At 40.7% G+C, this 12363-nt stretch overlaps 1 protein-coding gene across 4 annotated transcripts in view; it reads left to right on the forward strand.

Moving 5' to 3' along the window:
- The window catches only part of MKLN1 (muskelin 1), a 92509-nt gene that overhangs the window by 58312 nt on the left and 21834 nt on the right, over nt 1-12363 (forward strand). For all 4 annotated transcript variants that reach the window (XM_079303976.1, XM_079303977.1, XM_079303978.1 and 1 more), the window contains 3 exons: nt 6721-6933; nt 8771-8992; nt 10316-10445. In XM_079303976.1, coding sequence (XP_079160102.1) covers nt 6721-6933; nt 8771-8992; nt 10316-10445 — 565 coding nt within the window. The remainder of the gene's footprint in view (nt 1-6720; nt 6934-8770; nt 8993-10315; nt 10446-12363) is intronic.

Below are 12363 nucleotides of genomic sequence, written 5' to 3' on the forward strand. Positions count from 1 at the left end.
GCCCAGAAAGGACTTTGCTGGTAAATCTATTCCGTGGCATCGCTGCAGGAGGGCACCAGTAAGCAGATTAGCCATAGCTCAAATTCTGTCAACTGCCTGACCCAGGGTGCCTTCCCTGTTTTAGCTGTGTCTGTACTTATTAATAGTTAATTACAACTTTTTAATATCCAAACCTAATATTTATCATAAGGCATTTAACTCTATAGTTTGAAAAATTGTGTACTGGCTCTGAGTAGTTTTCAACATTGTGACTCTTAGATTCTGGTCTATTTCTTGGGCTTCCCAATATATTTATTGGCAGAAGATATTTCATTTATATGTAACAGTTTTCTAGAGAAGCTGTCCCTGGAAGAATCCTAGACCAGGCTGCATGGGGCTTGGAGCAACTTGGGATAGTGGAAGGCAACCCAAACCATTTTATGGCTGATGAACTTAATGTTCTCAGAAATATTCTTTGTAACTGATAAAGCAGCCTTAAAATTTAGTTGGAGTATCTGTTACTCTTATGAATAGTGGCAAGAACCATGGATTATTAAAAGGTTGGAAGGGATTTTAGAGATTATCTAGTCCCAAACCTCTGCCATGGGCAGGGACAGCTTCCACTAGACCAGCTTGCTCCAAGCCCCATCCAACCTGGCCTTGAACACTTCAGGATTTATTTGCAGAGTGATTTAAACAATGCCATGTATATTGAGCATCCACAATCTGTTTTTTGGAGCTAAGCTCCCATCTTACATTCCTAGAAACATTCTGTCCTTTGCTGCTCTACCCTGTGTGACAGTCAAAGGATTTTAACTCTAGTGCTGAAGCTGTCTAGTCTTGGACATGAAATGACACAAATGGCACTGATTTCTGCCATCATACAGAGTAGGAAGTTGGGATGTGCTGTTAGAGGGAGGGTCTCTCATGCTGAAGAAACCCTTACAGAGGGCTCTGAGCCCCTGCCATGTGCATATGCTGGGCTGCTCTGGCCTTGAGCACAGTTGTGATGCTGCTGTTGTGTGACTGAACGTGCAGGACCCTCCCTCTGGTGTTTTGGTGCTCCTGGCACATCATCAGTGATTTCATGGGTGATAGGAATGATATATCAGCCCCCCAGCTCCTTTTGTTTTGTGTTTTTTGTTGGGGGCGATACAAATCCTTAATTTCACCATAAAAAAAAGAATAGATTAAATTATTTTCTGATGTTTCTCACATCTTTAGGCTATGATAAACTTAAAATACCTTCGGTGAGTAACTTGTATGGGATGAAAGTGTTTTATTTTGTTGTATAGCTGCAGTTGTTTCTCTTGCTGAATTTAGTGTTCATCTAGAGCAAAGCAAATCTTCACTGCGGCTCAGATTAAACATTTTGGGAGCGTATTAGCTGCAGACTGGCATTGATAAAGCACTAACAAGCTCTAATCTTAAAGCACATGGACTTGAATTAATGCCAGGAATAATATGCATTTCCTTTCATTTTCAAGTTTGTGGAGAACTTTTCCTTTTTTTTTTTTTTTTTTTGTTGGGAGTGGGGGGAGGTGGAGGAGGAAATGAATTATAGTCCGAAACTGGGAAATGAGAGCAATTAATCTCTGCAGTTGTGTGTAGGCAGGGGGGACTATTTGTTGCCTGACAGGCTGCTCTCAGGACTGGAAACAAAGTAGGTTGTTTGTGTCTTTTTATGTCCTCGTCCTAGTTTGCTTTAGGACAAGAGCATTTACCTCATGACGCTTATTTTTGAACTTCATACTGGAGGCAGTGTTCACATTCCACTCAGTCTTTTACAGGACCAAGAACGGAGAATTAGTCAGCTGTTCTTTGTTTTTATTGCCCTGACTCTTGAACAGGATCCAGGCTTGCTCCTGAGGTTTCTCATCTGGATTGCTCTGAATAAAACAGATTTTTCTTGCAACTGAAACCCCTTTATTTGCAAAAGGTTATGATAACCAGAAGAAGCCAAGCTCCCCCAGTTTTTGTTTGGGATGGGGCAGTGGAACCGGCTTCCTGCGGTCATGTTCACATTAAAGGAAGTTCATAGGACATTTATTTAAAAACAAACCAAAAAGTGAAAGCTGTCATGTTTGTGCCTTAGTTTAGCATGCTAGGATTCTCTTGCTAAGATTATGCCTGCTGATTCTGGCATAAATAGTGATTTGAGCAGACCCTACCCTGGGGAGTTGAGTCCCATTCCTTTCTCCCCTGTATAGGAACAAATCAATTATTCCAAGGAGGCGGTGTTGTCTCTCGGTGCTGTTGTGTTGCTTTTTGAAAACGTTTTGTAAGTTAGTCCTTAAGTGGGATAATTGCTTTCAGCATTTGCAAGTTAAATGAAGAAAGCTCTAATTAGATTTTATAAAGTGGCTTAGCATGTTGAGAAGGCTTTTCATAAAGTATACTGTGTATTCACTTGGCGTTGCACAATTGAATTTCGTGTAGCACTGACGAAACCTAAAAATCCTATTTGGTCCTGGGTGCTTAAAGGATTGAAAGCCTGTCTTAAGTGCTCCTGGCCATACAGCCTCTCTTCCTTTCCCCACCATCCCACCTTCACCAGGGGGTTTATCTGTGCTGTAGGGACCAGAGGAGTTGTGTAAATACCAACCTGTTTGAGGAAGAGTCTTGGAGCTGGGCATAAAGCTTGGTGTTTTGTAGCATTTCCAAACAGGACCCTGCACAAGCTGTTTAATCTGTTTTAGCTGTTATTGTGCTGTGCTGATTGTATGGTGGAGCTGGGTGGCACAGAGCCACTTTGTTCAGGTCACTCCTGGCTCTGTGTGGGCACTTACTGAGTCCCACACAAGCCCAACAGTGCCTGTGCTTAGTAGTTTTTGGTATTGTTTGGTGTCCTGTAGGTTAGAAATGTGATATGCTAATGCTTTCCTCTTGCCATCACAGCCTTGGCAGCAGCTGAGGCACTGGCCAAAGCAGCCTGACACACTGCTTGCCATCTGAATAAGGGCTTAGCCCAGTCACAAGCCCCTTTCACGTGTGGTTTCTGCAGTGTGTGTGCCAGGAGCTTTCTGATGAGAATTGGAAGGAGTCCCCAGAGCCAGTGTTTGTTCAGGTCGTTTGGATGCTGTTGCTGGATGTGACTTTTAGAGTCTTATGGAAGGTGGGCTCTGTTTGGAAAGTGACAAACCTCAGTCAACCAGGTTGTGAAGCTTTTTCTGCAAAAATGTGGATTCCATATGCAATAACTTGAAAGTAACCAGATCTAAAGTAAAGTATTTAATTATAAAATCCCAGAATGGTTTGGGTTGGGATGGACCTTAAAGAGCCTCTAGTTTCACCCCCCTGCCATGGACAAGGACACCTGCCACTAGGCCTGGCTGCTGAGAGCCCCATCCAGCCTGGTCTTGAACACTTCCTGAGGTGAGGAGTTTTGCACAGGTTTGTTATGAGTTCAGACAATCACAAAAGCAACTTAGCAAAACTGTGACTTGGTGATAAGGCCTGAATTTGAAGAAGGGCATAGAGATCTCTAGTAAGATCCACTCAGCCTGGGACATTAATTAATGGATCATGACCAGCCTAGCATCATGGCAGGGGGACAAAAGGTTGTTCTTTTGCCCTCTAGCCATGCTTGATCTCTTCAGCCTTGGGTTAGAGAGTCATCTCTATCATGGTCAGTTTTTCTCACTCATTGCTTTTAAAGGGTCAGATTCTTTGAACACTTGTGGAATCAACAAACTTTCCCATTTGAATTGACTGGGTTGCTGTGTCCACGACAAGTTGTGGCAGTGTGTTCTTGTGTGAACAACAGGCTGCTGTTGTAACCACATGGAGCACACAGCTTTGGATGAACATTCACAGCCACCCACGGGCACTTGATTCATCACATGTGCCTCAAAGCATTTTACTCTTTTGTAGTGTCTTTGTAAATGGACTTTATGTCCCTCTTTGAAGTACATATGAGCTGCAAGGGCTGCCATGGTCAAGCTGAACTCAAGTGAACACAGATTTAGACCTCTCTCCTCTTCTGCCTTAAATGTCAAACCAGTGTGTATCACTGTTAATGGAGTTATTTACTCATTTTGGTAAACATGTAAGCTAAGGAAGAAACTTTGGCAGGTCCTTGTGATCTTGTGAGTGGTGTGCAGGCAGAACTCCAGTTTTCTTTGAGAACGGATTTGAAATTGGATGAAGTGTCCTGTATTTGTGAGAGATAGTTCATGCTGTGGCAGGCTCTGCAGTTTGGTGGAGCTGAAGTTCTTGGGTGAACTTGAGGTGATGAAGATTTTGTGTCTGTAGAGATGGAATGTTAACCTTCACAGCTCTTTAAGAAAGCAGATATTACTGTGTGAGATGTGGTCAGGACGTAATTAAAGAAAAAAGGTATTTTTCCTGAATTATTTTCTCATTTCAAAATAGTCTTAGGAAATCTGTATGTTGCATATTTAGTGAAGCAACTGTTGTTGATGTGAGTGCCTTGAGATGAGTACTGAGTTGGGAAGTGTCTCAGCCTTGTGTCTGTGCTCAGACAAATTTTGGTTGATGATGTGCTTTTTTGTGGCAAGGAAATTGCTAGATTGGAGTTTTACACCTGAAACTACCAAAGACATTATTTGAACAAGTTTGAGAGATTTTAATTTAGTCTACACAGAGGTGATAGAATGGGGGGATGATTCTTAAATTGTCCAATTCCATTAAAAAACTGCAGTGACCTGCCAGATGGTGGGGGTCACATCTCACCTACAGGGCAGCTGTGCCAAGGCAAATAGGAGCTCATTGGCAGGGGACTGGTGCCATATCCCTCAGTGACCCAACTCCATGCTTGGGATGGACTTTGCACACTGGGGTGATTTATCTGTGAGCCAGGGGCTGCCTTTGTGAGTGCACAGATTGGTGCTTCTCATGCAGAGGAACTCCCCCCGTCTGTTTGCAAGAAAGTGTTTCTGTATTTTCTAGGAACAGTAAATTGTGTTGTTGCCTTCTGTGTTATCTTCCTCCATGTGACCAAAGGCAATCAATGAGTTTTTACTGCATTTCAGGATTTTATGCTAATATTTCACTGCTATCAGTACTTTTTTTTTTTTCTGAAAATAAAATTATCTTTAATTACCCTGAAGTAACTAATCCTCAAAGCTGTAGTCATTGTTGACATAATGCTTCATTTTTACAAAATATGAACAATTCAGTTCACCTCTTAGCATGGTCTTTTGAGTTACTGTAAACAATTTCCTGGAACCATTGCTTAATCAAGAAATTGAATTTTGTAACATGAATAGTAAAGGCTTTTGACAACAAAGATGTAATGCTTCCTTTCTTGTTTTATCCAATTTAGTGATGTGCATTCCATTAGTGTACTTTAAATTTCAATAGAATTTAACTGAAAGGGTACAGTTATGAAGATTTTATCAAAAGGCTATACTTGGACACAGAGCAACTATTGTGCTGATCATTTGGTGTGATATGGTTGCTCTTCTTTAGCTATAAGTCTTCAATAATGATTTTAAAGATTTGCTCTATCCATGTCTGCTTTCCTAATCTTTACTTTTCAGTAGTTTTAATAGATTTTTTGGTATAGAACCCCAGAATGGCTTGGGTTGGAAGGGACCTTAAAGATAATCTCATTGCAGCACCCTGCCATGGGCAGGGACACCTTCCACTGTCCCAGGTTGTTCCAGACCCTGTCCAGCCTGACCTTGGACATTTCCAGGAATCCAGGTGCAGCCACAGTTTCTCTGGGCAGCCTGTGCCAGGGCCTCCCCATCCTCATAGGGAAGAATTTTTTCCCCATATCTAATATAAACCTGCCCTTTGTCAGTAGGAAACCATTCTCTGTATCCTGTCACCCAACTGTGTCAAAATAAACTACAGAATTGATCTACACAAAAGATGTGATGTTTTTCTTTTGGGTGATATTTTGCACATAAGGCTTTGCAAACCTTGATTTCTAATGTTTTGGTGTACCAAAACATCACTCTCATGCTTCAAGAAAAAGTGTATGAAGGCACTTAAAATGAGATTTGGGAAGCAGAAAGGAAACTACCCAGGACAGTTTAATCATCATCATCATAATGTCATTAAATAAATTACTCCATCATTTAACTTGAGCACTCCTGGATGGATTAAGCCCATAATAATTTGACATGGAGCACTCTGTGTGTTTCTCTTGAAGATCATAACTCAAGGCAGTTTTGCATACCGTGGGAAACTTTCTTTCAGCTGGAGGCTGGGAGGGCCATATCTATTTGTGAAGGACAGGGAGTGCTTTTGTTACCTTCCCAGAGCCATTATGGGATATGATTGCTTGGGGGAGTGTCTGCTTATGATCTGTTAGAAAACAGCCTATTAATAAAACAGAGCCTCTTGTAATAGAGCTCTTCTTAATCTTCTTCCTGTGTAGTTATTTATAGGTTGTGACATCTTAATTTGCCTCTCATGTGCATCGACTTCTGTTATTTTAAAAGATCAAGTAGTTTTCACACGCCTCTGAGAATCACTTCTGGGAGAAACTGTCTGTTTTCTAAGGAATCTGACCAAAAAGGTTCAAATCATAAGTTTGTTCTGACAAGTGCATTAGGGTTTTTGCTGGTGTCTTTCTAAAGGACAGAAGTTATGGGATGTGCTCTTGTTGTTTTTTATATATTAATCCTGTATTTGATTACAAGCTGTTACTCCTGATTTCCCCAAGGATTTCTAGTTGCTGCTAATACTTATTTTCCCTTAGCGACCTACCCTGAGCAATATAAATTCCATTATTCTCTTCATTTTTGTGGTCCTTTGCTTTCTCAGAGTGGTCCCAGTGCCAGGTCCTGTCACAAGATGTGCATTGACATCCAGAGGCGGCAGATCTACACCCTGGGCCGGTACCTGGATTCCTCTGTGAGGAACAGCAAGTCCCTGAAAAGTGACTTCTACCGCTACGACATCGACACCAACACCTGGATGTTACTGAGCGAGGACACTGCAGCAGATGGAGGCCCCAAGCTGGTGTTTGATCATCAGGTCAGCCACACTCATCCTCCCCCTGCAAGTTCTCAGTGGTTAGAAGTCAGTTTTGATCATAGTCTCTGTGATTTCGTGGTGCTGTACCAGGTAACAGAGCAGGAATGAAGAGAGTGTGATCTGCACTCAATTAAATCCTAATAGCAGTTGCTGCTCAATGCCACTTGCTGCTGGTGCTCTAATCAAACCGAGTCAGAAGAATCATAAAAACCTTTGCAAACAAATGCATTTTATTAAGACACGTTTTATTAAAGCTCAAAGCACAGTTCAACTGGTTTTAATCAGTCTCCCTGAGCTGAGTTTGCAGATCTGCCTTGCCTGGTGGGCCTTGGGGAGCTACTTGCAAAGCTGTGTATGGTACCTTTGGAAGAATACTCCAAGCAAGCTGCTGGAATGAGGCCAGCACAGGAGCAAGATTCTTTCCAAATTGGTTACCTTTAAAAATTGTAGAATGTGCTTTCTTTGTAGAGCTTGAAACATTTTAGAGGAATGGCTACTAATCCTTTAAAAAGTCACATCTGTCCAGGTGCTCAATTTGACAACTTCTTTACTTATGTTGTGTTCACTGGCTTTGGTCTACTTGGAAAAAGTATTTTGTTCTCAGTTGACTTTTTTTTATTTTTTTTTTTAATGAAACATTGCCAAGAAACAGCACATCAGGGCTCATTTTTAAAGCAGCCCAAGATCAGCTTTTATTGGTACTGGCTGTTTTGTAACCAAAGCTGTTGTTTGCCAGCACAATGTGCCTTCCTGCTGACACCGAAAATTAAAGATACGCCATGTCTGCAGAACAAAAGCCAATCAGTCTTTCTGTTCTATTAATAACCAGTGCCAGTCTCCCAGGTGTTGGGGAAGAGGCACAAGGAAATTGTCAGCTGGCAAGGCTACTCTGGGTACCTCCTTGCCTCTTGAAATGATTCCTTTTTTTCCCTGTTCTGTCTCTCAGGGAAGAAGAGCTTCACTGACTTGTGTCCATCTGCGGCTCTCCCTCTTCTCTCCCTCAGCACCTACTGCAATAGCAGTTTTTATTTAACCTTCAGGAATGTGCTGCACCAGAATTGTTTTGTGTAGGCTTTGCTGAGTAGCTTGTCTATCTTACTGTAATTTTGTCTATTGGTTTGCTTTTTTACCCCTCTCTGGTATTCTGTAACTCTCTGCTTTGCACTTTGTCTGGAAGCATCACCTTGAGTCAGTGGATTTGGTTTGATTTGTGCTTGTCACATGTGCCATGGCCTCAGTTTAGGTTTGGAGATTAAACATATTTCTGCTGCTCTCCCATGAGGAATCTTTGGCCAAGTTATACCCCCACCCTCCAGTAATGAGGGTGATGGTAAATCTGTGCTGGGGATGGAATCTCAGTAACAAATCACAGACTGATTTTTGCATCAGTTGATTGGTGAGCAGTAAATTAGCAGTGATTTTGAATTTCTCCTCTTGCACAACCATTGACAAAGGTGATACTCTGTTAATTCTGGCTATCAGGATGTAGCTTGAAAATATCTCCATGGATCTTTTCTGTAGAATCTATGGATCTATGGAAAAGAGCCCTGTGAATCCTTGTGAAAGACTCTCAAGTACTTTTCCCTGAAATCAGCAGGTGATGAAGGATACATTTAAATGGAAAATATATAGAAATTAGACTTGTATTTTAAATTTCTTCTGTGAGATTAAGACCTGACAACCACGAAGACGTGTGTCCTTCTCAGTTTGTTGGAAGCTCAGGAGATGTGCAGAGCACTGTCTCTTGCATTGCTTGCAGCAGAGGGATGTTTAAAGTTACATCTCAGTGTTCAGGTCTTACCGTGCCAGCTTTAAACTGCTTCCCTGCTCCTTGCAGATGTGCATGGATTCTGAAAAACACATGATCTACACCTTTGGAGGCCGAATTCTGACCTGCAATGGCAGTGTGGATGACAGCAGAGCCAGTGAGCCCCAGTTCAGTGGCTTGTTTGCTTTTGACTGCCAGTGCCAGACGTGGAAACTTTTGAGGGAGGATTCCTGCAACGCCGGACCCGAGGATATCCAGTCCCGGATAGGACACTGCATGTTGTTCCATTCTGTGAGTATCCACACCCTGCTTTGATTTATGATGTCTGACTTCAAGGAGAACATCTGGTTTTGGTTTTTTTTCTTGCAAATTTTGAGCTCTTTAATCCTTCTGAGTGATGTGTTGTCTCAGTTAATTCGATGTTTGCTGACATTCTGATGCTGCTTTGGTAAGTGCAGGAGGTGCTAAAAGTTTCAGAGATTTCATGACTCCAGCTGAATAAAATTTTAAGTAAAAATCAAGGTGAATTTAAAAGAATTGATTTTAATGGAATAGTAAACAGTATGGACACTTCATCCAGAGCCTCATGGAGAAGCAGAAGGATGGGGGTGAGGTGTATATAGCATTTTACTCTTATGTTGAAAATTAAAAACCACCTTCCATTGCCTTTCCAGTTGTGTTCATCACCCACATATCTATTTAAGAGAAGAAAACTTAAGAGAATTAAAATTAATGTTGTGACATGATGCCATCAACTCAAAACCCACCAATTTGAGGAAATTGCTAATTTTATTTCCCTTTCAAATGAAAGACCAGGATTTTTACAGTGAATACTGGGCTTTCTGAGCTTTCAATTTTATTTTTATTTTGAATGGTTCTTTAAAATCTGGCAGAAAAACATTGTCACAGAAAATTCTGCACAAGGACTTGAAGATCTTTTTTTAAAAAAAGGATTTTTTTAGGATCTGTCTGTGGTAAATGTAAGAATACTGGTTTCTGTAAGCACAGGTCATGGAAGTTTAAGTCCTTTTCTGTTTTCTCAGCCATTTGAAAGAAAAATAATCTGCCTCTTATGGACTTTCCACTTGGCAGACTTGAAAGAAGCAATAAACCTGTTATTCTTGGCTTGCCCCTTGCCATTTGCCTGTACTGAATTTAGTAATGTGCTGGTACCTGGATGGTTTCTCCTACAGTCTAGCTTTTGTTTCTATTGTGTTTTTCAATTGTGATTTTATGATGGATTTTAGAGATGGGGCCTGTTAATTCTTTCATAATAAACTTGAAAGATGAGCTGCTGCTTTAATGTTGTGAAGTTGAAGCTGGATGAGGCAGGGCTGCATCAATTACCTGTGCACAATGATGTTAAACTTAGAAGAGACATCTCTGTTGCTCTTTGATTCATTAATTGCTGCCCCTGGATTCCTGGAATTGCTCCAGGCCAGGTTGGATGGGACCTAAGAGTGACCTGGGATAGTTTGGAACTGGCTGGGCTTTAATGTCCCTTCCAACCCAAACCACTTGTGATTCTGTGATAAATATTCCTGTTAATGATCACAATTGACCAACATACTGCCTTGAACTTTTAAAGACTTTTTTTTCCTCTCCCTATTCCAGAAAAACCGCTGCTTGTACGTTTTTGGTGGCCAGAGATCAAAGACTTACTTGAATGACTTCTTCAGTTATGATGTGGACAATGACCATGTGGATATTATCTCAGATGGCACAAAGAAAGATTCAGGGATGGGTAAGAGAGTAACCACAGAATCATTTCATTCCATTGGTACAAGTGAGAAATATACTGGGAAATATCAAATAATGTAAAAGGAGAAATATGTAGGTGAAAGGCCAGTTTCAACCTGTGGGATCAGGTTGGCATTCTTAACTAACCCTCCACAGCCAGGTAAAATCCACACTGTACAGGTTAAACTTATGCCAGCTGTCATTTGACACTCTCCATCTTGAGCACAATGCAAATAATTGATGCATGAAAATGCATAGCACCTCAAAAGAAAAAAAAAACCAAAACCAACATCAAAATAAGATCAAAAAATAACTTCTGGAAACTATAGCAAAGACAAAAAAAATAGCTGAAAAAAAAGTCTTTAAACCCAGAAAGGAGAAAGTAAATTCTTATTTTTCTGGTTTTCACTCAGTGAAAATTACCATAAGATAATCTGCAGGACAGGTAGGATGCTCAGAGACAGAGAATTGGAGTAGAAGGACAGAAGTTATTTTGACCAGAAAGATGAGACCCATCTGTTGTCCTGTTATATTTGTAATAAATATCAGAAAGGGGCAAAAAAAAAAAGGAAGAGGAGGGAAGAGGGCTTCAGTTCTGTGTGATTCATAGCACTGGAACTACATATCCTGTGTGTATGACAGAAGTCTTTAAAACACCCAAAAGGCCTGTAACACAATCATAAAGAACTGTTTTCATGCCTTTTCTCCTCAAATGACAGAAAAATTTTCTTTCTTCCTGAAAAGCATTTCTACATGTATAAGCACATCACCTTCCTGTTACAAATACCCTGGTCTCCATTCTGCAAGTCAGAATTTGAAATTTGGCTTGCACTGTGTACCACTATGGGACAGAAGTTGGCAGTATTTCTCATGTGTTGTATATTCAGTCCCTATCTTCTCTCAGTTACTGAAAACCCCAGGAAGGTAATTAATCTTGAATTTAGGCTGCCCTCCTCCTTTTGATCAGGTTTAACTTTTAGCAAGTAATTTTGCTGAACTTTTGAAGTGAATTATTGGTGGTAACGAGTTATTGTGTGCTCATTAATTTAGTTGTTCCAATAAGGGAGAAAAGTACCCAAGCTCTGATTCTCTGGAGTCATTTATTTACTCATGTGCTTCCAAGAAAGAACCAGCACATTGTTGACAGTCTCCTTTTTTCAGGTGTACATTGCCTGATGCTGCTCTGCACACACCCACGCTCTCTTTGTTGTCCTTAGAGCTTTTAAAGAATTGATTCATTTTTTTCTCCCAGGAAATTAGTAGCATTCTGCCATTTTTGATCTTTTCAAGCTACATGTCTTCATATCCACAAGCTTGAGAACATGTGGCTTTAAGCTAGACCTTTGTCTACTTCAGATTTAAAGATAATGAGTTTGTCAGGACACTGGGCTCTGCTTTTCATACATAAACTGCAACGTTTATTGAAGTAAATGAGAAATGAAGTAAATTTTTAGCCCTTCTCCCCATTCCCACAGGCCTTGAAGTGATGAATAGAATATATTTTTTTAATAAGAAAATGACTCACTGGAAATAATTCTCGAGTAAATTTTTTTGGTTTACTGTTCTCCTGTGTGTGGAAAATAAACAAACAGATTTGAACGTTTCCATTGCTTTTGAAAGAAAATGCTGGGATAATTTGCATTTTAACAGGGAGAGAACAAAATGCTTATTACATTCAGACAGCAAATGTTGACAGCACTATTTTCACCCCCAAAAAAGCAAGTCTTTATTGTGCTCTTGTTAGGTAGTGATAGACCATTTTGATGTGTCTGAACAAAGTGATTGCCTGCCTGGTCGCTGTGAAGTTTTAAGCTGCTCAGTGTGATGAGTCAAGTTGAGGATGCCTGACCTAAATGTTCCTATAAAGTCCCATGATTACATTTTGTTCCTGGCTCGCATGTGGCATTCAGTTCTATTCTTAG

The sequence above is a fragment of the Erithacus rubecula genome (assembly GCF_903797595.1).
Source record: "Erithacus rubecula genome assembly, chromosome: 4".
Classification (NCBI taxonomy): Eukaryota; Metazoa; Chordata; class Aves; order Passeriformes; family Muscicapidae; genus Erithacus; species Erithacus rubecula.